This window comes from Cucurbita maxima, unplaced genomic scaffold (genome assembly GCF_002738345.1).
Source record: "Cucurbita maxima cultivar Rimu unplaced genomic scaffold, Cmax_1.0 Cma_Scf00018, whole genome shotgun sequence".
In the NCBI taxonomy this organism is placed as follows: Eukaryota; Viridiplantae; Streptophyta; class Magnoliopsida; order Cucurbitales; family Cucurbitaceae; genus Cucurbita; species Cucurbita maxima.
In genome coordinates, this window is record NW_019272034.1 from 501,407 (window position 1) to 524,909 (window position 23,503).

At 37.7% G+C, this 23,503-nt stretch overlaps 6 protein-coding genes and 1 non-coding gene across 10 annotated transcripts; 2 read left to right on the forward strand and 5 right to left on the reverse strand.

Annotated features, from left to right (window-relative positions):
- Positions 1-1,089: 1,089 nt before the first annotated feature.
- LOC111493277 (60S ribosomal protein L37-3-like) lies at positions 1,090-2,051 on the reverse strand. The gene is made up of 4 exons (XM_023142923.1): positions 1,921-2,051; positions 1,672-1,807; positions 1,398-1,499; positions 1,090-1,311 (listed from the first exon to the last, which is right to left on the reverse strand). The coding sequence occupies exons 1-4, from the start codon at positions 1,921-1,923 to the stop codon at positions 1,265-1,267; spliced, it is 288 nt and encodes a 95-aa protein (XP_022998691.1). The 5' UTR covers positions 1,924-2,051; the 3' UTR covers positions 1,090-1,264.
- A 337-nt stretch (positions 2,052-2,388) lies between these two features.
- LOC111493319 (mitochondrial arginine transporter BAC2-like) lies at positions 2,389-4,147 on the reverse strand. 2 transcript variants are annotated; one of them, XR_002719986.1, is made up of 3 exons: positions 3,659-4,147; positions 2,709-3,525; positions 2,389-2,572 (listed from the first exon to the last, which is right to left on the reverse strand). XR_002719986.1 is itself a non-coding variant. In XM_023142980.1 (2 exons), the coding sequence occupies exons 1-2, from the start codon at positions 3,890-3,892 to the stop codon at positions 2,830-2,832; spliced, it is 930 nt and encodes a 309-aa protein (XP_022998748.1). In that variant the 5' UTR covers positions 3,893-4,147; the 3' UTR covers positions 2,688-2,829. The 2 variants fall into 2 exon arrangements, 1 of the variants encoding a protein (XP_022998748.1); XM_023142980.1 differs by lacking the exon at positions 2,389-2,572 and having other exon boundaries at positions 2,688-3,525.
- A 101-nt stretch (positions 4,148-4,248) lies between these two features.
- Positions 4,249-6,726, forward strand: LOC111493320. The gene is made up of 2 exons (XM_023142981.1): positions 4,249-4,675; positions 5,960-6,726. The coding sequence occupies exons 1-2, from the start codon at positions 4,420-4,422 to the stop codon at positions 6,589-6,591; spliced, it is 888 nt and encodes a 295-aa protein (XP_022998749.1). The 5' UTR covers positions 4,249-4,419; the 3' UTR covers positions 6,592-6,726.
- Positions 6,727-9,650: 2,924 nt separating this feature from the next.
- LOC111492929 (nitrate regulatory gene2 protein-like) lies at positions 9,651-13,894 on the reverse strand. Its single transcript, XM_023142447.1, has 4 exons — positions 12,435-13,894; positions 12,057-12,232; positions 11,094-11,317; positions 9,651-10,497 (listed from the first exon to the last, which is right to left on the reverse strand). Exons 1-4 carry the CDS (start codon positions 13,411-13,413, stop codon positions 9,720-9,722), a joined length of 2,157 nt encoding a protein of 718 aa, XP_022998215.1. The 5' UTR covers positions 13,414-13,894; the 3' UTR covers positions 9,651-9,719.
- A 1,723-nt stretch (positions 13,895-15,617) lies between these two features.
- LOC111493306 (nitrate regulatory gene2 protein-like) lies at positions 15,618-18,914 on the reverse strand. Of its 2 annotated transcripts, XM_023142960.1 has the most exons (5): positions 18,529-18,596; positions 17,701-18,392; positions 17,464-17,639; positions 16,775-16,998; positions 15,618-16,566 (listed from the first exon to the last, which is right to left on the reverse strand). In XM_023142960.1, exons 2-5 carry the CDS (start codon positions 18,380-18,382, stop codon positions 15,789-15,791), a joined length of 1,860 nt encoding a protein of 619 aa, XP_022998728.1. In that variant the 5' UTR covers positions 18,383-18,392; positions 18,529-18,596; the 3' UTR covers positions 15,618-15,788. The 2 variants fall into 2 exon arrangements, with proteins under 2 accessions (XP_022998728.1, XP_022998727.1); XM_023142959.1 differs by having other exon boundaries at positions 17,701-18,914.
- Positions 18,915-19,847: 933 nt separating this feature from the next.
- On the forward strand, positions 19,848-22,615 carry LOC111493027. 2 transcript variants are annotated; one of them, XM_023142591.1, is made up of 3 exons: positions 19,848-20,107; positions 20,959-22,055; positions 22,138-22,615. In XM_023142591.1, exons 2-3 carry the CDS (start codon positions 21,052-21,054, stop codon positions 22,289-22,291), a joined length of 1,158 nt encoding a protein of 385 aa, XP_022998359.1. In that variant the 5' UTR covers positions 19,848-20,107; positions 20,959-21,051; the 3' UTR covers positions 22,292-22,615. The 2 variants fall into 2 exon arrangements, with proteins under 2 accessions (XP_022998359.1, XP_022998360.1); XM_023142592.1 differs by having other exon boundaries at positions 19,848-19,962.
- Positions 22,616-23,268: 653 nt separating this feature from the next.
- Positions 23,269-23,342, reverse strand: TRNAR-UCG. Its single transcript has one exon. It is a non-coding gene; the product is annotated as a tRNA-Arg (tRNA).
- Positions 23,343-23,503: the final 161 nt, after the last annotated feature.

Here is a 23,503-nt window from a genome sequence, read left to right on the forward strand (position 1 = left end):
AAAAAAAAAAAAAAAAAAAAAAAAAAAAAAAAAAAAAAAAAAAAAAAAAAAAAAGATGAGCTATATAATAGGGACGGTTTCAGTGAAATACTATATTTAAATGATAATTTTAAAATTAAAAACCAGCAAAATTTTAATTCTCCTTATCATAATTTTTATTATTTAAAAGTATCATTTGATTTTATAAGATAATAAATAACAAAAAAATGAATACACAAGTTTAACCATAAAAAAATATCAAATTTCTACAAGCTATAGGTGTGCAATAGAGATGCATAAAAGCCACCTTGTCGAAACTTACTACTAACAAACGTTATTCGCTTTTGCCCATTACGTATCGTGGTCAACCTCAACCTCAACCTCACGTATACTAGGGAGAAGTTTTCATACTCTTACCGGACCAGGAATGCTGACGTGGGATCTCTTAATCCACCTAATATCCTCACGGACACACTGTCTAATGTCTAGCTCTCTTACCATTTATAACGGCCCAAATTCACCGCTAGCATATATTGTTCGATTTGGCCTGTTACATATCACCATATGCCTCACAGTTTTAAACTAGATCTACTAAGGAGAAATTTCCACATCCTTATTACAAATGTTTCATTCCTCTTTTCAACCGATATGAGATCTCTCAATTATAACAATGATAAACTGTCACAAGCAACACATTAGGCAAGATGAAGATCATTTCTTAAGTGTGGTTGTGGTCAAGGGGATAGAACAAAGTGGCCGTTAAATCTCATGGAATGACTGACATTGTCTGCCTATGAATCTCACTCGGAAGTTTGAGGATGGAAGAAGCTTCTCTATTGTTTAATGGTGGTACGAAGATACAAGGTGAAAAAGGCTAATCAGATGCCTTACATACAGTGTCCCTTTTCCTGGAATTACATCTCCTAATAATACAAATTGACTACATACATGCAACATTGACACCCAGATTAAGTAAAAATTCAAGCATTAACTCATGATTTCAACATCCAAACTTTCTTACTAACACATTCTACCTCAGCCTTCAGGGTGATAATATCGATCAGTATTAACCTCATAAAATGATTAGTAAGTATACGACTCAAGTGGTTTGAACCCAATCATCTGAATTCCATAAACAAAGCTGTAAGAAATAAAATGAGCTTCGGTATTGAAGGTAATAAAATTATCCAACAAAATTCATATAGATTCTGGTCCAAAAAACACAAAATCCACCTAGAAACTACAATAGAGTACTAAAGTTGTGCCACAATTAACCTTCAATGTTTTAGGCAGACGCTGCTGCTCCTTTGCTCCTGGGCGCTGCTTCAGTACCTAATCACAGAACCCAAATGTAATTGAAATACCAGAATGCCACAATAACCACATTGATGAGAAGAAAATGCAGAGTAGACTAGTACCTTCTCTGAAACCACTCTTGAATCTGCGTGGAACATGGCGCATGTATCTCATCCGCCCAGTTCCAGTGGTCTTCCTCCTGATCGCCTTCACGCTCCAGTTATCTAAATCCAAAAATAAAGTGAATTCACTCGAACAAATTAGCATATACATAAAGAATGCACTGCTATTTGGGTCGATAATGGAGGATCTAATGAAAAAATAAATAAAACAGATTTAATTGTGCAATGATGAAAGAAACCCAATCAAGTTGCAAACTTATTAAGACGAACTTACATTTTCGCTTACGGGCAGCCGGAAATGCACAGGCGGAACATCGACTCTTCTGCAGGTGGAAGCTGCGACGGCCACACCTAACACAGAGAGTGTGGGTCTTGTTCCTCCTCTTACCGAAACTTCCCGTTCCCTTACCCTAAAATTTACAGATGAAAAAACAAATTGATTAACGAACTTGAATGAAGATTTCAACAACATTCATAAAGAAAGCGAAGAGATTTGACGAATTTGAAGCATGTTCGCCGCTACCATTTAATCGGATTCGACGATGAAGCCTTCGAATTCCTCTCCCGTCCAAAGAGAACAGAGCAAGCAGCGGCAGGCCTCATATTGCGAAGGTGTAGGGTTTGAACTTTGAAGAGTTTGATGGAATCGGGTGAGATGAAACCCGACCCGTATAACTTTGACCTATTCCGAAACTTTTATACTGGGTCGGGTCGAGTATATTTAGAAATTTGACATTTGGGCCTTTGGGCCTGTAAGTGGGCCATCTTAAGTATTATTAAAACAATTTGTTTATAATACCGGCAAATGAAAGAGAAACCCGAGAGGGTCTTTTCAATCTTTTTTCTTAATTAAGCCATTGTCAAACACTCTGTAATATGATTACTTTCTTTTAAACTTGTTTATGAGGATACACGTGGCACTTCATTCTGGATCATGTGGCCACAACTACCATTTGATTTTGTGGTGCAGGTACAATTAAACGACGCCGGATAAAACGTGCAAATTGTGGGGACAGCTTTTTACCTAAAACCCACCAACTTTGAGTCACCTGTGGTTACAGTGGGTCCCACTATTTTTTTTCGGCCGAGGGAATACTGACATCCAACGGTCTCGTGGAGCCGACTATGAAGATCCAACGGCCAAGAACCGACAGACCACGGATGCGCGGCATGACCTAAAATTTAAAAACATGGTTTCAAAACTTGATTAGTGTTCTTCTACACAATTAGATCATTATTAATTTTTTTCTTAATAATAGAAATTATTAGTATTATTCTACAAAATTAGATAATAATTAACTTTACACTAACATTAAAATACAGAACCCGACAAAGTCGAGAAGGATTCCAAATTCATCAACTTATTTGCAGTCTTCATCTATGGAATCGAAAACAGAAACGTGGGATTTTTCTCTGTTCGTCCATTTTCGTTTCAAATCGTATGATCAGCATGCAAGCCGCCATTGCTGAACAGACACCTCAAACTGAGCTCATAAGCAGAGAAAACGGCGCCATTAACCACAAAAGCTCTGGCAATGGCAGTTCCCAATCCACGCCACAAAACACTGTACCCTTCTTCCTTGACGCTTTTGTAGAAACAATCCATAATTCCATTGTACTTTTGAAACGAAATTTTTGACTGAGCTTGAAGTCTGGTTTTCACAACGTCGAGTGGGTAACAGCAAACCCAACTGGCGACTCCGGCGAGTCCGCCGGCGACGATCATCGTTCTCAAGGACTCTTGTCCGGTGTTTCTGCAGCCGGGATGAAGCTTTTCTCTCATGAATTGGTAAGTCCAGAAGTAGAAACAGTGCGAAGGAGCGTCTCTGAGCATCGTGATCGTTAAGCCTCTGTATAGCCCTCTGTAGCCTTCGGTTTTGAAAATGTTCTTCGCAACCTGCATCGGCCCGAGCCGAGACGATCCCACGTCTGAGTGGCTTGAATTTCCCAAATCCTGTAATTGAAGACGGATTTTGATGAGCTCTACGGGTGTTAAAATTAGGCTCTGTAATGCTCCGGTGCCGAATCCGCCTAATGCCACTGCCTTGTACGACGGCGGACGGGTTTGACTCGCCGCCGGATCGATCACCCTGCAGAGTACGGCATTTGTCTGAAAAACAACGGCGTTCTGCAGGATTCGCGTGAAAAAGTAACGAATTAACAAATGGGTTTTGTTGTAACCGTTTCTGGGTATAGTGGGCATATTCTGGAATCTTCAATGAATTGGTTGAAGATTAAACAAAAGACGAACAAATTTGGACCTGGAAAGTGACGGAAGCGAGTGGAGCACCCATTCCTCGGAAGAGAGCGGTGGGGCCGCCATTGGACACGATGTTGCGGAGGACGCTTAGGGCGGAACCGGAGGTGGAGTGTTGTTGTCGAATGCGAAGGGTGTCGAGTGGGTAGCCGGAGACGACGCCTGCAACGCCGCCGATTCCGCCGCCGACGAACTCTTTTCCCCAACTGCTAGCGAGAAATTCCGGCCAGAAATCCATTTTTGAAAATCTACGAGATTTCTTTTCTTCCTTCCTTTTGGGTTTTCTTCAAATTAAGACAAATGGACACACACAAAATCCGCGAGTTTTTGGTTTGTAGTTTGCTTGCACGGAAGAAATTGTTGAAAAAACTGATAACTTTATCCAAATAAGGATATTTCGGTGGTTATTCTTTCCGGGAAAAGAAATCTCTTTCCCGGAAAAGTTGAGGCCACAGACAGACTTCCCACTTTTTCTCAGCCGATTTCACTCGTCGCCTATCAATCTATGCTCTCGTGGAAATTGGAATCTGACAATTAAATGATTGTTCTTTTTACAAAAAGAAAATTAAAAAAAATTAGAAATGGGCCTTAAAAATTCAAGCCACGACCCAAAGATCCACTTCTCCTAGCGGGCCCACGAGCTTAAAACGACACTGTCATGGCTTCCTTCGCCATCGTGCGTCGAGTTTTATAACAGAAGTACCAGACGAAACACTCCGAGGAGAGGGAGAGAGAGAGAGAAATCAGAAAGCGAAAAAGGAAGAGATGGAAATGGCGACCAAGACCGATGTCAGAGCGGAGCGAAGAAGAAGAATTTCAAGCCGAGAAGGGGATCGAATGGCTCTCATCACCGGCCGCTTGCGAAATCTGCCTCCCTCGCCACCGCCTTCTCCCTCTTCGCCGCCATTTTTTCATCATTATACACATCAACGCGGCCATTCGCACACTGGAATCAACCCGTCCTTCTTCGCAAAGGACACCCACAAGAATCCTGATTCCGGTCCTCTCCCTCAAAACCACGGTATTCTTCCTTTTCTCTTCTCTTCATTCATGTCCTGTTTTTCTTCATGTCAATCGCATCCAGACGTTTCACATTTTGAGATTCCACTGTTTGATTTTTCTTTCTCCGTTCCTTCTTCTTTTAGATGTCCTGATTTATATCTTCCTTGAAATTTTGATCTAGAACCCAAATTTATTAACTAATTCGTACTTTTTCTTTGGCGATGAAGCATCGCTTAGTTTTGCATGGAACATCCATAGACGTATTGGAGATCAATCGTTTTTGTCTACATTGCAGGAAATGTTAGGATTTTGATATGCACACACACGAACTTTCTTGTTATAGCCGTTAGATAAATAATCGATTTAGCACATGCATTCCGCATGTTGATTCAAGTTTTATGTGTAACTATTGAGGCATTAGTGATTTCATCTGATAAGCCTCATATTTGCAAATCATGATCATTGCTCAAATATCAGGTTGAAATTTACATTTCCTCTTTCAATTATTCATCACATGAAAAAGATAATCATCCTGATACCAACAATGTGGTAGATTCAACTCAACTAGATAACATTGCTATAATATAACAATGAAAAAGATAATCATCCTGTACAAATTTCTTTATCTATAATGAATCTATCGCTTTTATATTTCATGTTGAATGAACTAACTTCGAATGAAATAGCCATAACGGAAAGTATTCTATCTCAATGCAGTTAGAAAGACATTAAAAGTACACTTATATTGATCAGACTTTGGTTTGTTAATGATCGTATATTTGGGCATTTATGAAGTTGGGAAGAACAATAAGAGAAATCTTTTGATAGTTATGAAATTTTATTGGCAAGTATTAAACATGATACGTTAGTTTCTTTTCTATTCAATGCATAATGATAAAGCAAAAAAGAAATCGATACCAATATCATAGATCTATTTTGGTTGTTTGTTGTTCCTGTTTGAAACTTCGCTAGCAATTGTCATTTGATTTTTCTTGCAGTTGTAATGGGAATTTGAAATCATGATTTTATGTGGGTTAATTTTTTGGATGAGAAAATCTCATTCGACAACAATTGATATCAAAACGACAACCATATTCTGGCTTGATGCATGAGAGATGATTGGATTAGCTCACATTGATTTGAATGTTAGTATATAAATGAGAATTAGAATTTCTATCACTTGAACTAACTTATTTGAAGTCAATAGTCTTGTTTGATCGATACAGACAATTATATGGAAACCAAAATCACTCTGATTTGTAGTTTTACAAGAAAAACTCTTTTAAGTCCGTTTGTTTTGCAGATGTTTCCAAGCCCAAGGATGAAAAGGCTCCCCCTCTACTGAAGCATATTTCAATCAATGAAGTTCATAATAATGCTGCCATAGAATACCAATTCAATCCTAAAAAACTAGACCCCATAGGAGAAGGAAGCACTGAACTAATCTTAAGTCCGTCTTCCGTAACAATGGTTCAGAAGGCCTGCATTGATAACGAACCACTGCCAAAAACAAAGCCCTCAAAGCCTAGACTCATCACTTCAAAACGACTGAATGCCAGCATTTTAGCTTCTCAAACCACACGAGTTTTCTGTTCGCTGATCATTGCATCGTTGGCCATTCTATCGCAAGTCGATATCCCACTTACCATAATTAGAAACACGGTGAGGTCAGAGACTGTGATGGCCTCAAAACCTCTCTACATTCTACTGCTCACCAACGCAACGATTGTGGTGGCGAGAATGTTGGCTGAAAAACAGAAAGACAGGGGGGAGGCAGAGGAAGAATGTGAGAAAATGAAGGAAGATGCACAGAACTGGGACTCAGCTGTGAAAGTTTTGGAGAGAGGTTTGGTGTTTTACCAAGCTTTTCGTGCAGTTTTCATTGATTTTAGTGTTTATGCCGTGGTTGTTATCTGTGGCCTCTCTGTGCTGTAGCTTTATGTGTTTGGTTTGATCTAGTGAACCATCTTCAGTTCCTTGGAGCTTAGCAGATGGATCACATTTTGAAAGATTGCTGGTTTGATTATGTTCTTTCTTTGAAAGGTACATATACATATTTGAAGAGCACCATTTGGGTGTGGCTGTGTATGGCCAATCATAGTTGTTAATTATTTGAAATGCTTAAAGCTTTTCTTGTTCTTTTCCAGTATCAACTCTGATATTGGTTATTTATCTAGTTTCTAATATCATTCCTTACGACTACATTGAAGGAATCAATTGATTTGTTTTGAAAGATCTCATTAAAGAGACATTCTCATTTTTATATGGTGGTCGTTTTTATCTTAAAGGCTTAGATACTTGCAATAGATTTGTTTAATGTGAGAGTTGTATATTGATGAAAGCCAAATGTAAAATTGATCCATAGATAGAAGTGGCTTTTTATACACAAGAAGAAAGAGCTCTCAACAATACTTTCTCATGAGCTTTATTTCAATTGGCCTCTCGCCCCCGTGGCTCCTCGTATTTTGAAAGGGTGTGTTAATCAGTATATTCACTCAAAAACATGAGGAATGTCTAAATTAGTTTAAACAAACCAAATCTAGTTTAACTAACTAATTCTTATCCGACATAAACCCATACAATATTCATATGATATTGATGGTGTACGAGATTTAAACTTTCAAGTTCACATCTTACTAACTAAAAATATATTTTTTTTGCGTATTTATTTTAGAAACAAATTTAATGACGAAACATTTTTATGCACAAAAGTTTAGGGAGATCATTTAATCTATTTATTTTAATATGCACTTTTAGTTTATTTCATTTGTTGTAAGGTGAGAGATCATGGTTCATGCTCCATTTCATTACTTACAAATAAATAAAACAAAATTAATCAATTCATCTCTTAAATTTTTTTTAAAATGTAAAACATCAAATACTATTACACACAAAATAAAAAGTTATTATATACTTTTTTTTTTTTTTTTAAGTCTATTATTGAACTTCATTTAACTTTATATGTATTAACTATTAATGAAGTTGGTTGGAAAGTATAATCTAAATGTAATTCTCTTCTGATTTTATAGTTGATAGTTGGGATCTCATTAATTACATGTGAATCTTTGTAATTTAATTATGAGAAATGAAATATTAATTTAACAATAATTTAAAAATTAAGGGGTTTTTTTTTTGTTTTTCATTTGTTTTATTGTGTTTGAAACCTAATATATGTTATTTTATGTAAATTGTCGTTTTCAAATGGAATAGTAATGGCGAATGGCCCCATAAGGAAAAATCAAAGGCTGCAACTGCAGCCCTTCTTACTTTGTCAAAGTGGCATCCCAAACTAGCTGACTACCCATTTATGATGATAAAAACAAATTTTTGCTAAATTATAAATTAAATTGGTTTTAAATTTTTTTAATAGATTTTTATTGAACACAAGTTTAATATCCTATAAATAAAAAATAAAATTTAACTTTATTTTGAATAAATTCGTTAATTTAAAAAATATATTAAAAATTACCAAAATATAAAAATAAAAATTTATGGACCAATTTGTGAATTTTAATATGTATTAAAATTTTTCAAAGGAAATAAAAGTTTAAGATATATATATATATTTATTTATTTATTTATTATGTGGACGAGATGATTTGATAATTAGTAATAGTCAAGATACGTGTGCCTTCCTACATGATTCACTGTATCATAGGGAATGGCAACGAAAGGGGTAGACTTGGAAAATTTCCACTCGCTATTTTTAATATTTGGCTTTTAAATCAAATTTTAAATTTAAAAAACAATCAAACGAAAATAAAATTCTCATGTTTCCTCCAAAATTAAATAATAAAGTAGAAATATATGCGTATTAATTATCATTAGGTAGCATGTAATTCTGAAATTTTATTTAATTAAAGCAATTATTTATTTATTTATACATTTTATTTTAATCCCAATTTTCAATCTTAATGATAGGCGTGTAATCCATTTATTGTGCTCGGCTTTCGTGGTTAGTGAGTGAGGAGGTTAATATTAAAGTTTTAATTCTATTAAATCTAGATAAATATTAAGCTATAAATAAGCATTAATAAATTATTAAAACAAGCTAACAAAACATTCAAAAACCAACTAAAAAAAGGAAAAAAAAAACGTAAAAATATTGAAATAAAATAAGCAGCCGACATTCTAGAATAATTTGGCTACGTTACGTTCTCCTCCTATAGCTACTAACTACTTAATTCAATTGATTTTGGTTTGAATTTCTTTCTCCTAATAGACTCAAACTCACAAAAAATGAGTGATAAATAGATTATTCAAATTTCATAATCTTATAACAAAATTTAAACTCTATATAGTTCATATTTATGCAAATTAATTTGCTAAAACACTAATAAAGATCGATTACTTTCAATCGAAAACTGGAGAGAGAGGGGGCTTCGAAGAACAGAGTCACTAAATTTTCACTTTCAGAACCACAAACTCAGGCGGCGGCCTTCGCAAAATGGCGGAGGAAATGGCGAAACGAGCGGAGAAAGATCGACTAATCGCGTCAGGATCATCGTCGCCGACCATCATCACAGACCCATCATCGAAGTTCTGCAAATACGTCTTTGGATTATACGGCACGTGCACCTCACGAGCCCCACTCATACCGCACCTGAACATTCTCTTCTTCTCCTTCTTCAGCCTCCGCCACAGCACTCTCCACCTCGCCGTCGTCTTCTCCAAAACCGCCACTGTCACCGCCGAGTAGTACCCTCTTTCCACGTACCCAAGCCCGCCGCCGGAGCCCCTTAAGCAACTCAAATCCATCGTGCCAGTCTTTCAAGTGAAAATACAGGAATTTCAACGTTTCTTATATTTATATTCACAAAATGGAAATTTTTAAATACACTTTTTAGTTTTTAGAAATAATTTAATATGTTACTTTCAAAATTATTTTATTTATTATGAGTAGCGAGCCTTGAGGATAGATTCCACGTGTCCTTTTTTTAATAATTCTAATTAACTTTTTCTTTTAAAACAAAATCATAAAAAAGTAATGAAGATTTTGTCAAATCATAATAACTATTTATAACATACAAGGTTTCATACAAATCATAAGAACGCTTCAAATCTTAGACCTCAGAAATCGAGCTCAAGTTCTTGTACATCTCGGAGGCGACGTAAGAAAATTCCGACAATGCCCTGAAGAGCTCCGGCAGCTGATTCTTGAGACTCACCAGTGATTTCTCCCTCACATGAAGGCATTGCTTTGCATGACTTTCCTTTTCCTCCTCCAATTTCTTCTTCAACAACTCTACAACCACCAGCTTCTCTGTAACCGCGGCGTCCTGTGCATTTTCTTCCGACTTCTCGGGGTCCAACTCGCCGGGCATTCTTCGTTGCTGGTATTTGTAATGCCAGTCATTAAATTGCCTCTGCTTGCGCTCGAGCTCCTTCTCAGTCTCGTCGCATCTCGTCTTGAGCTTCATCTCTTCTTCCTGCTGCAATGTAATAGTATTTATCACAGCACTGAAGCTGGATATAGCAGTTCGAAGATGTTCGTCTGGGAGTTTTTCGAGTTGGTCGTGCCAAGCAATGAGAAGTCTCTGAATGGGGGGATTTTGAGATCTTGGTGGAGAAGAAACCTTCTCTTTCAAGCTACTCTCTATAGGAACTAGATTTAGTTTCAACCAACTGCTTAATGCTTTTATGTAATCTTTTTGACGCAACACGAGCTTCTCAAACTGCAAATGCCACTCTCTCACGATGTTGCAGAGCTGTACCGTGTGCTCGTGGTGATGCAGACTAGTTTCTTTTGGAGATTGAGAGAGATCCAGATATCTCAATGCGCTTACAATCTTCAATTGATCTTCATGCTGAATTCTCATCGACTCCCACATCAATGTCATCCTGCAGTATATCAAAAATTATTTGTAGTGCTAACATATAAGCCTTCTCATGTATATCAAGCTAACCAAAATCTACTTTGAGGTTGATCTCTAACAATATTGTTCTCTTTGGGTTTTCCCTTCCGGGCTTTCCCTCAAGATCTTTAAAACGTGTCTGGTAGAGAGAGGTTTCCACACCAAATACTTAGTTCTCCTCCTCGACCGAAATGGGATCTCGCAACCATTTTCTTCATAGATCAAAACCTCTCAAGTATTCCATTAGTATAATCCTCACTCTTTAACAATGCTACAATATCTATATCCGCACTCCTCTACCACTTCTGATATCATAATCAATTATAAAGTTCAAGCTGAACATACACAGATGAGAAAAATGAGATGGGCGCAAACATTGGGCAGCAATGGTGTACTTAAAACAATCAAAGATTGACAGGCATGCCTGCCAAGGCTCGGGCAATGGGTCTCACAGATGGAGCCAAATTCCATACTTTTCAGAGACTGACTCATACCAGTGGTGTGTCAGAAATTAGTAAACTTTGCAAATTGCAGACTTTAGACTAACTCGAATCTATTCATTTAGTATCATATAGAACTTACCCATGGACAAGCTGAACGAGTTTTGGGTATAACTGTTGGTCTCGCAAACGATTGATCTCCGAGACAGTTGAATCCAAGGATTGCATGTCAACGATGTATCTTGTATGCAAGTGACTCACGGCTGCTTTTGCTTTCTCCAATGATTCTGAATTAGAACTTCGATTCTTTAGCCTGTTCAGTGCAGCAACCTTCCTTTGGTACTCGAATTTCATAATTTCCCCTGCCTGTTGAATAATAATCACAAAATAAACGAAGATGAGTTCCATTATAGACACAAATGAAAGCAATCTCCATGTTTCTTTCTCCCCGCCAACCAATTCACCCCCTTCAGAGCCCAGCGAGCCGATGTGAGATCTCACAATTCATTCCCTTCAAGACCCAACTTTAGGGCCAGTGTCATCCACACCCTCATAAAAAATGTTTCATTCTCCTCCCTAACCCATGTGGGATCTCCCAATCTACCTCCCTTCAGGCCCAAAATCCTCCCTGGCACACCGCACAATGTCCACCCCCTTTGGGGTTCATTATCCTCTTCAATTGATGTGGGATCTCACAATCTACCTCCCTTCAGGTCCAACATCACCCCCTTTGGGGTTCGCTCTCCTCTCCAACCGATGTGAGATCTCACAATGTATCTCCCTTCAGGTCCAACATCCTCGCTGGCACATCACACAATGTTCACCCCATTTGGGGCCCAACGCCTTGCTGACACACTGCCTGATGTCTAGCTCTAATACCATTTGTAACAGCCCAATCCCACAGCGAGCAGATATTATCCTCTTTGGGTTCTCCCTTTCGGGTTCCCCTAAAAGTTTTTAAACCGCATATGCTAGGGAGAAGTTTTCACACCCTTATAAATAAGAATGTTTCGTTCTCCTCCCCAACCAATATATTACTTTCTTTTAAGGAAAATCAGCATAAACATAGGAACAATAATAGAAAAGATCACACTAAAAGATGTACCTTCACTTCATCATATAACTTCTTTTCCCAAGCCAGGAGTTTATCTAGCACAGTGGCATGAGTTTCTTGATCATCTGCATAAAGTTCATCTTTTCCATTATCCATATCAGAAATTCCTCTAAAGGACCTGTTCCATGTAATAACACGCATCACTCTGGCAGAGTGATCGATGTGCCCTGATAAGAACACAACAAACCAAATCGAGTTCTTCAGAAATAAGAACAATAAACAGATTTTGGTAAAACAGTAGATCAGAGGTCGAGCATTCTTCACCCCAAGCTAATCAAAGATTCAAACAGAGAAAAAGATCAAATATTCTACTAAACCTTCAACTTCAACATGCTTGAAAGATAAATAAAAGGCAAGGGATCTTGATACCTCGGCCATCAGCAAAATTTGAGTGATAATGCAATCGTGTAGCCTCAAGCATCTTGGACACTTCATGGGCACTTTCAGAAGCCTTGAGAAAATGATCATCAAGTTTCACAAATATCTGCAACAGATTAGATTTAGCCTCGTCCATGGAACCTACACCCCCGACCTTCTTCAAGCTCTTAGATGTTATGGCTGATGGCTCCGCCACCACAGGCGGCGGCGGTGGTGGCTCCACTGCTTCAGCTTCTTTGCCCCCTCTTCGATCCTCTATGTCATCATTTTCCCCTCTTTCAGGACTTTTATCAAACGGGTCGTCCTCAATCTCCTGCTCATTGATATTGGCCTCTTCGGTCTCGCTCAAAGTCGGACCAGGCATATTGTCCATAGCAAAGAAGTAATCATAAGTCGTATTCTGTAGTTGCGCCGGTGCTAATGGCCGGTTCATCTTCAGCGGTGGAGTACTAGTAGGCGGCGGCGGCGGGGGACCCTCCAATTCTGCATCAAGCTCTGTGTTTCCAATTCGGCTACTCCCACCTCCACCGCTACCTCTTTTGCTTCTCCTCCTCAAGGAACCAACAGAACCCTCATTATCGATTTCATTTTCATCCTCCTCCTCGATAATGGGAACTGGCTTCAGATCGGACTTGAGGATGTTTATCTCCGGCATACTAGCAGCTCTAGGAAGAGGAGAAAAGAAATTCGGAAGCGGCGGCGGCGGTGGCTCAAGGGGCTCATAAGACGCTGCAACAGAATCAATTTTCGGGTTCGATTGAGCAGTTTCATTGACCAACTGCGGATTCTGAACTTCCCCATGGGCGTAATCGCTCAAAGAAGCTCCAGTGTTCTTCAAAGACATTATATAAGCGGAATGAGCAGCCGCAAAAGCATTACGCGCCGCAACAGCATCTTTCATGTGAATCTTCCGGTCTTTACACCGCGCAATCGCTTCTTCGTTCTCGATCTTCGATTGTGAGCAACCCATCGGAGCTCCGCCGCAAGAACTAACGCCGGTGGGCCGACTAATCAGAAATGGGGCATGAAACCCCTTACTCCTAGCTAGAAAAACCGGAAGAATCTAAGAGAACAAAGCCGCTCACTCCTCGAACAGGACGTGCATTACAGAAGAATCAACGAAGAATAAGTCGATGCGATTTGCTAAGATTCCGTGAAAATGGGGAAAAGGGAAGATGCTTTCTCGCCGGAGGAAATGGCGGAGGGAGCTTTCTGCGGTGGAAAAAAGTGGGATTGGGAGTGTACAGTGGTAACATATCGCTAATTTGACGCAACTTTTCATGGGTGGCCCTCCATGCTGCTTTTCGAAGGATTTTTGCAGTAAATTAGTGTTTCTTTTTGGATAACTAAAATTTTGAGAATAATTTTGAAGCTCTGTCTGTGGCTGCCCATCACTTCCATCGCCATTAAAGCTTTTCCTTTCAACACCGTCTAGTGATTGCGGATTCAATAATTTTGAACGTTTTTGTGTTTAGTCAAAAGTCCATTAAAAAACACTTTCATCAAAAGTTTTTAGTAACAAATTAATTTAATTTTTGTGTTTAAATTCTTTAAGATACTTTTCCATCAAACACTTTCCCTTTAAGCGATCCACAAATATTCTTTTGCTTTTGTTGAAATACTTTTTGAAACTTCCAAAAAAATACATTACATGTTAAGAACACTCTCAACCCTGACTCTAAACATGGCACTTCTAAGAATGTCATTTCAAAATAATTAAAAAATAATCAAATTAAAATTTTAATTTTTAATCTTTTCATTAAAATAAGTAATTGACCTTAACCATTTACTTCTTCAATTTTAATTTTTAATCTTTTCATGAACTTAAAAAGCAATGAGTGTTTCTTTCTCCTCCCCAATTAATATGTGATTCTCACAATTCACTCTCTTTCGAAAACTGCACACTTATTGGCACTTGTTCCTCCTTTCTCCAATCGATGTGATACCCCATTAAATCCACCTTGTTTTTACTGATACACCGCCCTCGTATCTTGCTAGCAGATAGTCCCTTTGGAACTTTTTTTTTCGAACTCCCCCTCAAGACTTTAAAATGCATCTGCTAGGGAAGAGTTCATTCACCATTTCCTCCCAACCAATATAGAATTCTCACGCCAAAACTTTCAATTTATGTATATAATAGGTCTCTCGTGTTAATCTAAACAACCGAGGTAAAACTCAACCAACCAGAAGGAAATATAATCAAAAACTCCTTAAATTTCAGAATCAAAAAGTATGTGTGTACAATGCTCTTCAAACCAACATCAAGGATTTCTAAGTTGATAAGATAACTCACAAATTAGAACCAAATAGAAAAATGGGAATGAGGACATACCTCTTCTGCTCATGAAGAACACATTTTCTGTTCATTAAAAAAGAAAAAAAAAAAAGAGTTTTTTTTCCCATTTTCGAGCATTAGTTTACCAAAAGCACTGAATCACATTGACAAGAAAATGGAAGAGATGGTTCTCGCCGTCAAGAAAATCAGGTCTAACTAATCTCTCCAAGTTCAAGCTCCGAGGGAGGAGGCCGCCGTAATGCAGCAACGTCACGAAGAAGGCGAGCGGTTGCACCGCCATAGCCATAACCAGCCTCAGCAGCGATCGGAGCATCAACTACCGCAACAGAAGGAAATTAAAAAAAAACAGGAGCAGAGCTTGATGGGAGAAAATGCCAACTATTGTTAATGAAACCTGAAATATTACCACACAGAACCGAAGTGAAAAGCTTAGGACTGAGAAACCAAGAGAAAAGGTAACATCTTAGGAAATGTCGAAGTGACATCATTGCCACCGTCACACTCCCGCCCTGTCTCTTTCTTTCTTTTGGACACATCAGAGATCCTAAAACAAGAAAGTTTTCATTTTTTTTTTTTTCCTCGAACAAGGATCTTCTTACCTTATGTTTTTCCAGCCTCACCATGCAACCATCCCAGCAAGACCAAGGCTGCCAACACAGCCACAGGACCATTCAGCAGTCATGCATGCTTTAGCAGTGAGATAGTTGGGTCATCATTCATTGGATTGAATATATGACCAGAGTAAGTGGAAAGATGCTAACTCTTCCACCTACTCAATCCGAGATTTTATCAAACCATACGACCAAAATAACTTTGAAATCATACAGACTGAATGTTAATTTTCTAAACCAAGTGGAATCTTGAGTTATCGATATCAATGCGCTTAAATTAGTTTATTTATTGTCGGTTGATTGTATGAGAAAGCACCCACATAAGGAGGGAGATATAAGAACAAAAATAAAGAAAAATAGTCTCCTAACCAATGAAAATAATTCCAACGAAAAACATGAAATTTCCTTAGGATTTGGTTTAAAGTTTGTTGCTTCAATCTAGACTTGACAAACCGATCTCAAGTTCTTGTACATCTCCGAACTGGAAAAAGAGAATTCTGACAAAGCCCTGAAGAGTTCTGGCAGCTGATTCTTAAGGTTTAACAATGATTTCTCCCTCACATGAAGGCATTGCTTCGCATGAGTTTCTTTTTCCTCTTCTAATCTCCTTTTCAAGGACTCTACCACGATTAACTTCTCCGTAACTACGGAATCTTCACTGTTATCTTCAGACTTTTCAGGGTCCAACTCATCAGGCGTTCTTCGTTGCTGGTATTTGTAATGCCAGTCGTTAAAATGTCGCTCCTTGCGCTCGAGCTCTTTCTTGGTCTCCTCCCACTTTAACATCAATTTCCTCTCGTCATCCTGCTGCAGCATAATGGTATTAATCACACCCCCAAAGGTGAATATGGCAGTTTTGAGATGTTCATCTGGGAGTCTATCGAGTTGATCATCCCAAGCGAGGAGGAGTTTATGAATTGGAGGACTTTGAGCTCTGGGTGGAGAAGAAACCTTCTCTTTCAAACTACTCTCTATAGGAACTAGATTTTGTTTCAACCAACTGTTTAAGGCTTTAATGTAATCTTTTTGACACCGCACAAGCTTCTCAAACTGTGAATGCCAATCTCTCACAACACCACACAGCTGAACCGTGCGCTCGTAATGATGGGTACTAGTTTCTTTTGGGGATTGAGAAAGATCCATCGATCTCAATGCACTTACGATCTTCAATTGCATTTCATGATGAGCTCGCATCGTATCCCACATCGTCGCCATCCTGTGGAACAACAACATTAGAATCATAAAAATGGTTTTGATACGAATGTCAGCAATGCGCTACCATACCACGAAACCGTGCATCTAAAGTAGAAATATGTAAACCAACAAAATCATGTAGAATCATTTTACTTATATTAATGAGGGACAATAAGCAACAATAAAGTACAATGAACAACTATATGCATGTGCATTCTCACGCAACTCACCCATTAACAAGCTGAACAAGTTTTGGGTATAACTGTTCGTCTCGTAGACGACTAATCTCTGAGACAGTTGAATCCAAGGATTGCATGTCAACAATATATCTAGTGTGCAGATGACTTACTGCTGCTTTTGCTTTCTCCAATGCTTCTACATTAGAATCTCGTTTCTTCAGTCTATTCAATGTAGCAACCTTCTTTTGGTATTCAAATTTCATAAGTTCACCGGCCTGTCAATCGTAATATCACAAATAAAATTCAGTTAAAAGAAAGTTTTTTAGTCGCATCATGTTGCCACTCTGCTCCATCGTAGAAACACAAATTTATTTCAATAAGATCAAGGAACATCAAAAGCCTCAACCCATATAGTGCCTGCCTAGCCTATTACTTCAAAGAGAACAAGATTGCAAATAGGTACATGCATAAATGGTGACCTGAAGGCTCCAAGGATCAAAAGGATGGTGTCAAGAGCGCTCATGAATCACAGAGCAGATTTTTTAGAACAGAATATAACTAAAAATGGTAAAAAGACATCACATTTTTGCTATTGGTATGAACTTCCATTGTTTTTCATGAGTTAAAAGGAGTTGGCAATCCAATGATGAAATTATATCATGTTAGAAGATTGTCTGTGAAAATGAGGAGCCAAAAGAGATGCTTAAATATTCGGATAGGAAGAAGAGTATTCCATATACCTTCACTTCATCGGACAGCTTCTTTTCCCATGCCAGTAGTTTATCTAACACGGTTGCATGAGTTTCTTGTTCTTCTGGATAGAAATCATCTTTTCCATCATCCATATTAGGCAGTCCCCTAAATGATCGATTCCATGCAATAACACGCATCACCCTGGCAGAGTGGTCAATGTGACCTAAAGAAAAGTACATCATATTCTTTTGAAGAAAAGATATAAGAACAAGCTTGAATGATACCTCGATTATCAGCAAAGTTTGAATGATAGTGTAATCGTGTTGCCTCAAGCATCTTGGACACTTCACGGGCACTCTCACAAGACTTGAGAAAATGATCATCAATATCTATAAATATCTGCAACAAATTCAAATTTGGCTTAACCATCCTCTTTCCCTCTGTGGACCCCATAGATCCTGCTTGGTTCGTCTTCTTCGAGCTCTTCGACACGGAAGTCGCAGGTTCTGCAGGCAGGCAGGGAGGCGGCTCCACCGGCTCCTCGAGCAATGGCTCCACTGTCTCAGCCTTTACACTTCTTCTCTGCTCATCAATATCGTCACTGTCCACTACCTTGGGCTTTATATCAATCTCCTCTCTGTTAATGTATACCTCATCAACTTCAGAGAAAGTCGAGACGGGTAAATCCATAGAGAAGAAATAATCGTAAGTTGAATTTTGTTGTGGGGGCGGTGGAATGTGCCGGTTCTCAGATGGTGGCGGCGGCGGCACTTGCGGCGATGCATGGGCCAAATTGTCATTTAGCTCCGAATTTCTATTTCGGCTACTCCCTTCATCCCTTTTACTTTTGTTGCTTCTCCTCCTCCTCAGCCCACCAACAGAGCCTTCATTTTCATTTTTATCCTCTTCCTCAATAATCGGCGATCCTGGCTTGAGATCGGATTTGTGCACATTCATCTCAGGCATGGTGGCCGCCCTTTCAAGAGAATTGGGAAAATTAGAAGGAGGCAAAGGCGGCGGCGGCGGAAAAGGTTCAATAGGGGCGGGAGCGGAAGTAATGGCAGAATTAGGTTGAGTAGATACATCAACAAATTGGGAATTTTCAACCTCACCATGGGCATAATCACTTAAAGCAGCTCCAATATTTTTCAGCGACATAGAATAGGCGGAGTGCGCAGCGGCGAAAGCGTTTCGAGCCGTCGCCGCTTCCTTCATATGAATCTTCCGTTCTTTACAACGGGCTATCGCTTCTTCATTATCGATCTTCGACTGAGAACAACCCATTAAGCTCAGCTAATCGGCGGCGATGGCGGAATCAAGACTTGAGCATGAAGGATTTGAGAACCCAAACAGAAAAAAAGAAAAAAAAAAAAAAAAAAGCTGGGATTGCAGTGGTTTGAAAATAATTTTGAAGTGATTTTGAGGACAGTCGTGAAAATTCTGCTGGTTGGAGCCTTTTAGGATCCATGTTCGAACGTTACATTACACAGCACCTGTTTTTCACTCTCAAAAGACTTGCCTTATAAGTATATGGGCTCTCCCTCCTTTTCGGCATGTCTTTATTTTTTTCAAAAAAAAAAAAAAAAAAAAAAAAAAAACTTAATAATAATGATAATAACAATAATAAATCCTTTTTTAGTATCCTATTTTACAAATTGACTTTTTAAAACAAAAAGGGGAATGTTATGATAATCTATCCATATTAGGTAATTGGGAGTGGCCTCTCACATGCATGGCTGGACAAGCATTTAATTTATCATAAATTTTAAAAAATAATAATAATAATATATATAGCACATAGAAAGTGCTTGCCTTTTCTTTTTGTTTGCCTGATTAAATGAAAACATTAACTTATAACCAATCTTAAATTAACAACAAATGTAAAGTTAAATTAAAGCTAATCATATGACCTTTAATTAACATTTTCCTTTATAATTTTTTTTTTTAATTTGAAAAGGAAGCAATTTTTTAGTTGGAGAAAGTCATGATATAGCAATAATCCAACAGCTCTAAAATATATATTATCTTCACTTAAGCTTCTGTCTTTACTGTTAGATAAGATTATTTAAAAAATTAAATAACGTTAATTATCATCGAATTATCTTAAACACGACGTTTAGTGAAATTAATGTATTTTTTTTAATTTCAAAATATGTAATTTAATCTATATCTTCTTCTTTATTGAAAAAAATATATAAACATTAAAACATAAATTTATAATTAATTGGGTTTATTTTTGTTTATTACTTTATTCACGAATTGGGATAATCAATGATGCTGATTTGTGGTGCGCATATTATCTTCGGTGGGAGTGTGTACACGTAACAAAAACCCTTTTTTTTTCTTCTTTTTATTTTCTCTCCCGTCGGGAATATACGTACATCTATACAAAGAAGTGGCGTATAATACAGAGTTATTCTGTACTAGAGAGAGAAAGGAAGAGAGAGAAAGGTGGTATTTCAGATACCTCAGCGATGGTTTTTATTGCTTTCCTCTGATTTTGATACGTTCGAGAGCCCCAAAAAATGGCGGATAAAACCTTCCAAGTAAAAGCCTTAACTTCATCTTCAACAGGGTTTTTGCAAAAATTCTCCATTCCTTCGCTTTGGCACTGTTTCTTATGAGATTACTTTTATGCATTTTTGAGTTTTGAGCTCGTTGTCTTCTTCGATGGTTTTCGTCCAAAACCAGGTGCTCTACTGTTTTTCCCCCTTTTTAATAACTGCATTGCTGATCCATCCTTCATGTTTCTCGTTACTGTTGATCTTGATCCCTTTTTGTTCTGTGCATTTTTATGCTTTTTGATTTTGAAGTTCGTCTTGGTCTTCGGGATTGTTTCGATGAAGAAGAACGTTTTTTGTGTTTTCTTTTCGGTTTTATTTAGGTTTTCTACCAATTTGGTTTGTGCCCTAGTTTTGAAATTCTATTGTTAATCTGTATGGGTTTCTTATACGTGCTTTTGAATCTTGTGCTAGTTTATCTTATCGATCATTTTGGGAAATCTTTGACTGTTCGATTTTCTCCCCCCTTGCGATTGATTTGTGGCAAGACGAAGACGCCCGAGTAATTAGGGAATTCTGCAGGATTTTGAATCTTCTATGGAATTTTATGCTGCGTACTTCTTTTATTAAAGTATTAATTACTTATTTTAAATTTGATCATAGTTCTTACTATACTAAAACCATTGTGCCGTTTACGTCACTTCCTTATTTCCTGACTTCCATAAAAATCTATCTTTGTTCTGTTTGATCAAAGTCCTACTCTGTTTCCGAACTTACTGCTACCAATTATGGTAGTTCTTACTACATTAGATGTTTGTTGAATGGATAATTTGGACCAAAATAGGGTTTATATGTAAAGTTGAAGCTATAGGATGTTTGAAAATGGATAATGAAACTTTAATACTTTATTTTTTATTGTTTTGAGTATGTAATTCACTTCTCTTCGTTTCCATCATTCTTATTGTTTTAATAAGATACATTTGCTGCATTATTCAAAGAGGATTGTAATTGGTATCCCTTTTTGGGTGTTACTTGATGCAGCGAGCAGATCCTAAAAAATAAACAATAATGGTCCTGGATAAGGCGATGGAAGAGGAGTAATTATTGTAGAAAGAGAGAGATAGAGAGCATTTGATGGCTAATTCTGCTTCAGACTCCTACTTACAAGCTGGCTCATTGGGCAAACATTTGAGCAGTTCTCTGTTCAGTATTCCTGGATTTTTTGCCGGGTTTGGGTCAAGAGGTTCGGTAGACTGTGATTCACTTAGAAGTCCTACGTCTCCTTTGGATTTCAGGCTTTTTTCCAATCTAAGCAACCCATTTGGTTTTAAATCCATATCATCAGCTGAAGCTGAAAGTGGTCGTCAAAATAAGTTTGTTTCTAGTGACATAGGTCTTGGCATCATAAATTCTATTGCTGTTGATAACTGTGGACCGACCAGTGAAGCCCCCGATTCGAACCCGAGGAAGAATGTAATTTTTGGACCACAAATCAAAACTAAGATCTTTAAATCGTCAAGCCATTATATCAAATCTTTGGGTTCTTCTTGGAAATATTATTCTTTGCCAAGCAATTATACAATCTCGTCACTTTCCAAAACCAAAGTTCCAAGCTCCTCTGGAGCCATAAATGGTGACTCTGCCAATGGAGAATTTTCTGCTTTAGAATCTGAACCCTTCGAACATAATGCTGGCAGCTTTTCCTCCTCTGCTATTGTTGACTTGACTCAAACTTCTGATCCAAGTGCTGAATTTTTTCCTTTGATTAACAATGGCCCTCAAGGGGAAAAGTCATTGCCCATCAAATCCTGTTCCTTGCCAATAACCATTGGAAACGATTCACATATAGGCTCTCTTTCTGCTAGAGAAATAGAACTTTCTGAAGACTATACTTGCATTATTTCTCATGGTCCAAACCCAAAGACGACGCGCATTTTTGGTGACTGTATTTTGGAATGTCAGATGGATGAAAATGTCGATTCCGGTAGGACAGATTCAGAAGAACCTGGGATCAAATCATCTCCGTTGGGAAGTTGCTCAGAAGGTTTGAGCTATGAAGCTGCTGGGAATGCGAGTTTGCAAATCTGTCACTCGTGCAAGAAAGTTTTGAAAGAAGAGCATGATATTCATTTATGGAGGTTTGTTTGATTGTCAGCACTTGTTAAACTCTTGAACTCCAACTCCAAACTTTATCTTGATTGTCAAATTTTCCTCTGTCAGGGATGGCAAGGCTTTCTGCAGTTCTCGATGCAGCTCTCAGGAGATTATCGCAGAAGATAAAATCGAGAAGGGTTTGGAAGATGGCAGCGATAGCTCTGCAGCGTCGAGCTACCATGAAGATCTCTTCATCATGGGTCTCCCCTTTGCTTTATGACAATGAGTTATAGTTTGTTTTCGCACCCTCCCACAGACGTATTCAATGAGGCGAAACGACAGGAAGAGGAGGATCATCTGTTTAGCAAGAGCTGTCTGTGTAAATCAATGAGTCTGCAGCCATGGATGATCGCAGAGCTTACAGTTTGAATTTATTTTTTTATCCATTTTGTGGTTTCATGGTGTTGGCGAGAAAGATGAGAGTTTTTGGTTGTTTATTGAAGATTTTGATCCGATTTGGTTAATCCTGGAGATCATTTTGGTGTTGTATCTCAAAGGCTTTTTTGTTAAGTAGAATAAAAGATTGTTTTGAAGAGATGTTTAAGCAAGTCAACGATTGGAAAGTTCTCAGATTGTTTTGAACGACTTTGGAAGTTCAAAGATCTCTCAGTTTGAATGGTAGGAAGAGAAGTCCCTTGATTGGAAATATATGTTGTAAATGGGGAATCAGATTCTATCTCATCTCTTTTGCTTTTACAACATAAATTATTATCATTCAAATTGTGTGTATTTTTAAAATATATCTACTCCAAATTTTAAAATTGGAACTCCTTTAACTTATTTCATGTTTTTCAAAATTCATAAATCTATTAACCAAGAATTTAATTTTATATATAATAGATAAAAAATGTATTAAATACAAAAAAAAAAGTTAATTAAACAATTAGAAAAGATGATTGCTTCATTTCTTTATTTCATTTAACATTTTCTGAACTAAATACAAGTTAGAACTAAAAAACTTTCTAAATTTATATAGTACACATTATTTATGGAATTATTAAAAAAAAAAAAAAAAAAGGAAATGGATGGACAAAAAAATGAAAAACAATAAAGACGACCACAGAGGAACTCGAACCTACAACTTCGAATTCAGAAGTCTAATCGCTAATCCACTGTGCTATGCAGTCAATATGTAGACATGTTTCAGAATTAAATTAAACCAAGGTAATTTTTGTATGCTCTTAAGTAGGTAAAATTCGACCACAGTGGGAGTCGAACCCACGACCTTTTGATCCGAAGTCAAACGCGCTAATCCACTGCGCTATGCGGTCGATATGTTGTCGTATTTTACAATTAAAAGTGAACCAAGTTATTTTTTGTAAAGTCTAATTATATAGAGGTAAAATTTAACCACCGTGGTATCCGAAGTCAAACGCGCTAATCCACTGCACTATGCGGTCAATATATTATCATATTTTTCAATTAAAATTGA

Excerpts from the sequence above, each read along its gene's own strand:
- LOC111493277 (XM_023142923.1), bottom strand. Across the intron at positions 1,500-1,671 it reads GGCTGCCCGTAAGCGAAAAT|ATAACTGGAGCGTGAAGGCG; the intron begins GTAAGTTCGTCT and ends TTTTGGATTTAG. Across the intron at positions 1,312-1,397 it reads CAAGAGTGGTTTCAGAGAAG|GTACTGAAGCAGCGCCCAGG; the intron begins GTACTAGTCTAC and ends TTCTGTGATTAG.
- LOC111492929 (XM_023142447.1), bottom strand. The coding sequence starts at position 13,413 with ATGGGTTGCTCACAATCGAAGATCGAGAACGAAGAAGCGATTGCGCGG. Across the intron at positions 12,233-12,434 it reads AAATTTTGCTGATGGCCGAG|GGCACATCGATCACTCTGCC; the intron begins GTATCAAGATCC and ends TGTTCTTATCAG. Across the intron at positions 10,498-11,093 it reads CTCGTTCAGCTTGTCCATGG|GATGACATTGATGTGGGAGT; the intron begins GTAAGTTCTATA and ends GATATACTGCAG.
- LOC111493027 (XM_023142591.1), top strand. The coding sequence starts at position 21,052 with ATGGCTAATTCTGCTTCAGACTCCTACTTACAAGCTGGCTCATTGGGC. Across the intron at positions 22,056-22,137 it reads CATGATATTCATTTATGGAG|GGATGGCAAGGCTTTCTGCA; the intron begins GTTTGTTTGATT and ends TTCCTCTGTCAG.
- LOC111493306 (XM_023142959.1), bottom strand. The coding sequence starts at position 18,700 with ATGGGTTGTTCTCAGTCGAAGATCGATAATGAAGAAGCGATAGCCCGT. Across the intron at positions 17,640-17,700 it reads AAACTTTGCTGATAATCGAG|GTCACATTGACCACTCTGCC; the intron begins GTATCATTCAAG and ends ACTTTTCTTTAG. Across the intron at positions 16,999-17,463 it reads AGCTGTCCGATGAAGTGAAG|GCCGGTGAACTTATGAAATT; the intron begins GTATATGGAATA and ends TACGATTGACAG.
- LOC111493320 (XM_023142981.1), top strand. The coding sequence starts at position 4,420 with ATGGAAATGGCGACCAAGACCGATGTCAGAGCGGAGCGAAGAAGAAGA. Across the intron at positions 4,676-5,959 it reads TCCTCTCCCTCAAAACCACG|ATGTTTCCAAGCCCAAGGAT; the intron begins GTATTCTTCCTT and ends TTTGTTTTGCAG.
- LOC111493319 (XM_023142980.1), bottom strand. The coding sequence starts at position 3,892 with ATGGATTTCTGGCCGGAATTTCTCGCTAGCAGTTGGGGAAAAGAGTTC. Across the intron at positions 3,526-3,658 it reads TCGCTTCCGTCACTTTCCAG|AACGCCGTTGTTTTTCAGAC; the intron begins GTCCAAATTTGT and ends CGAATCCTGCAG.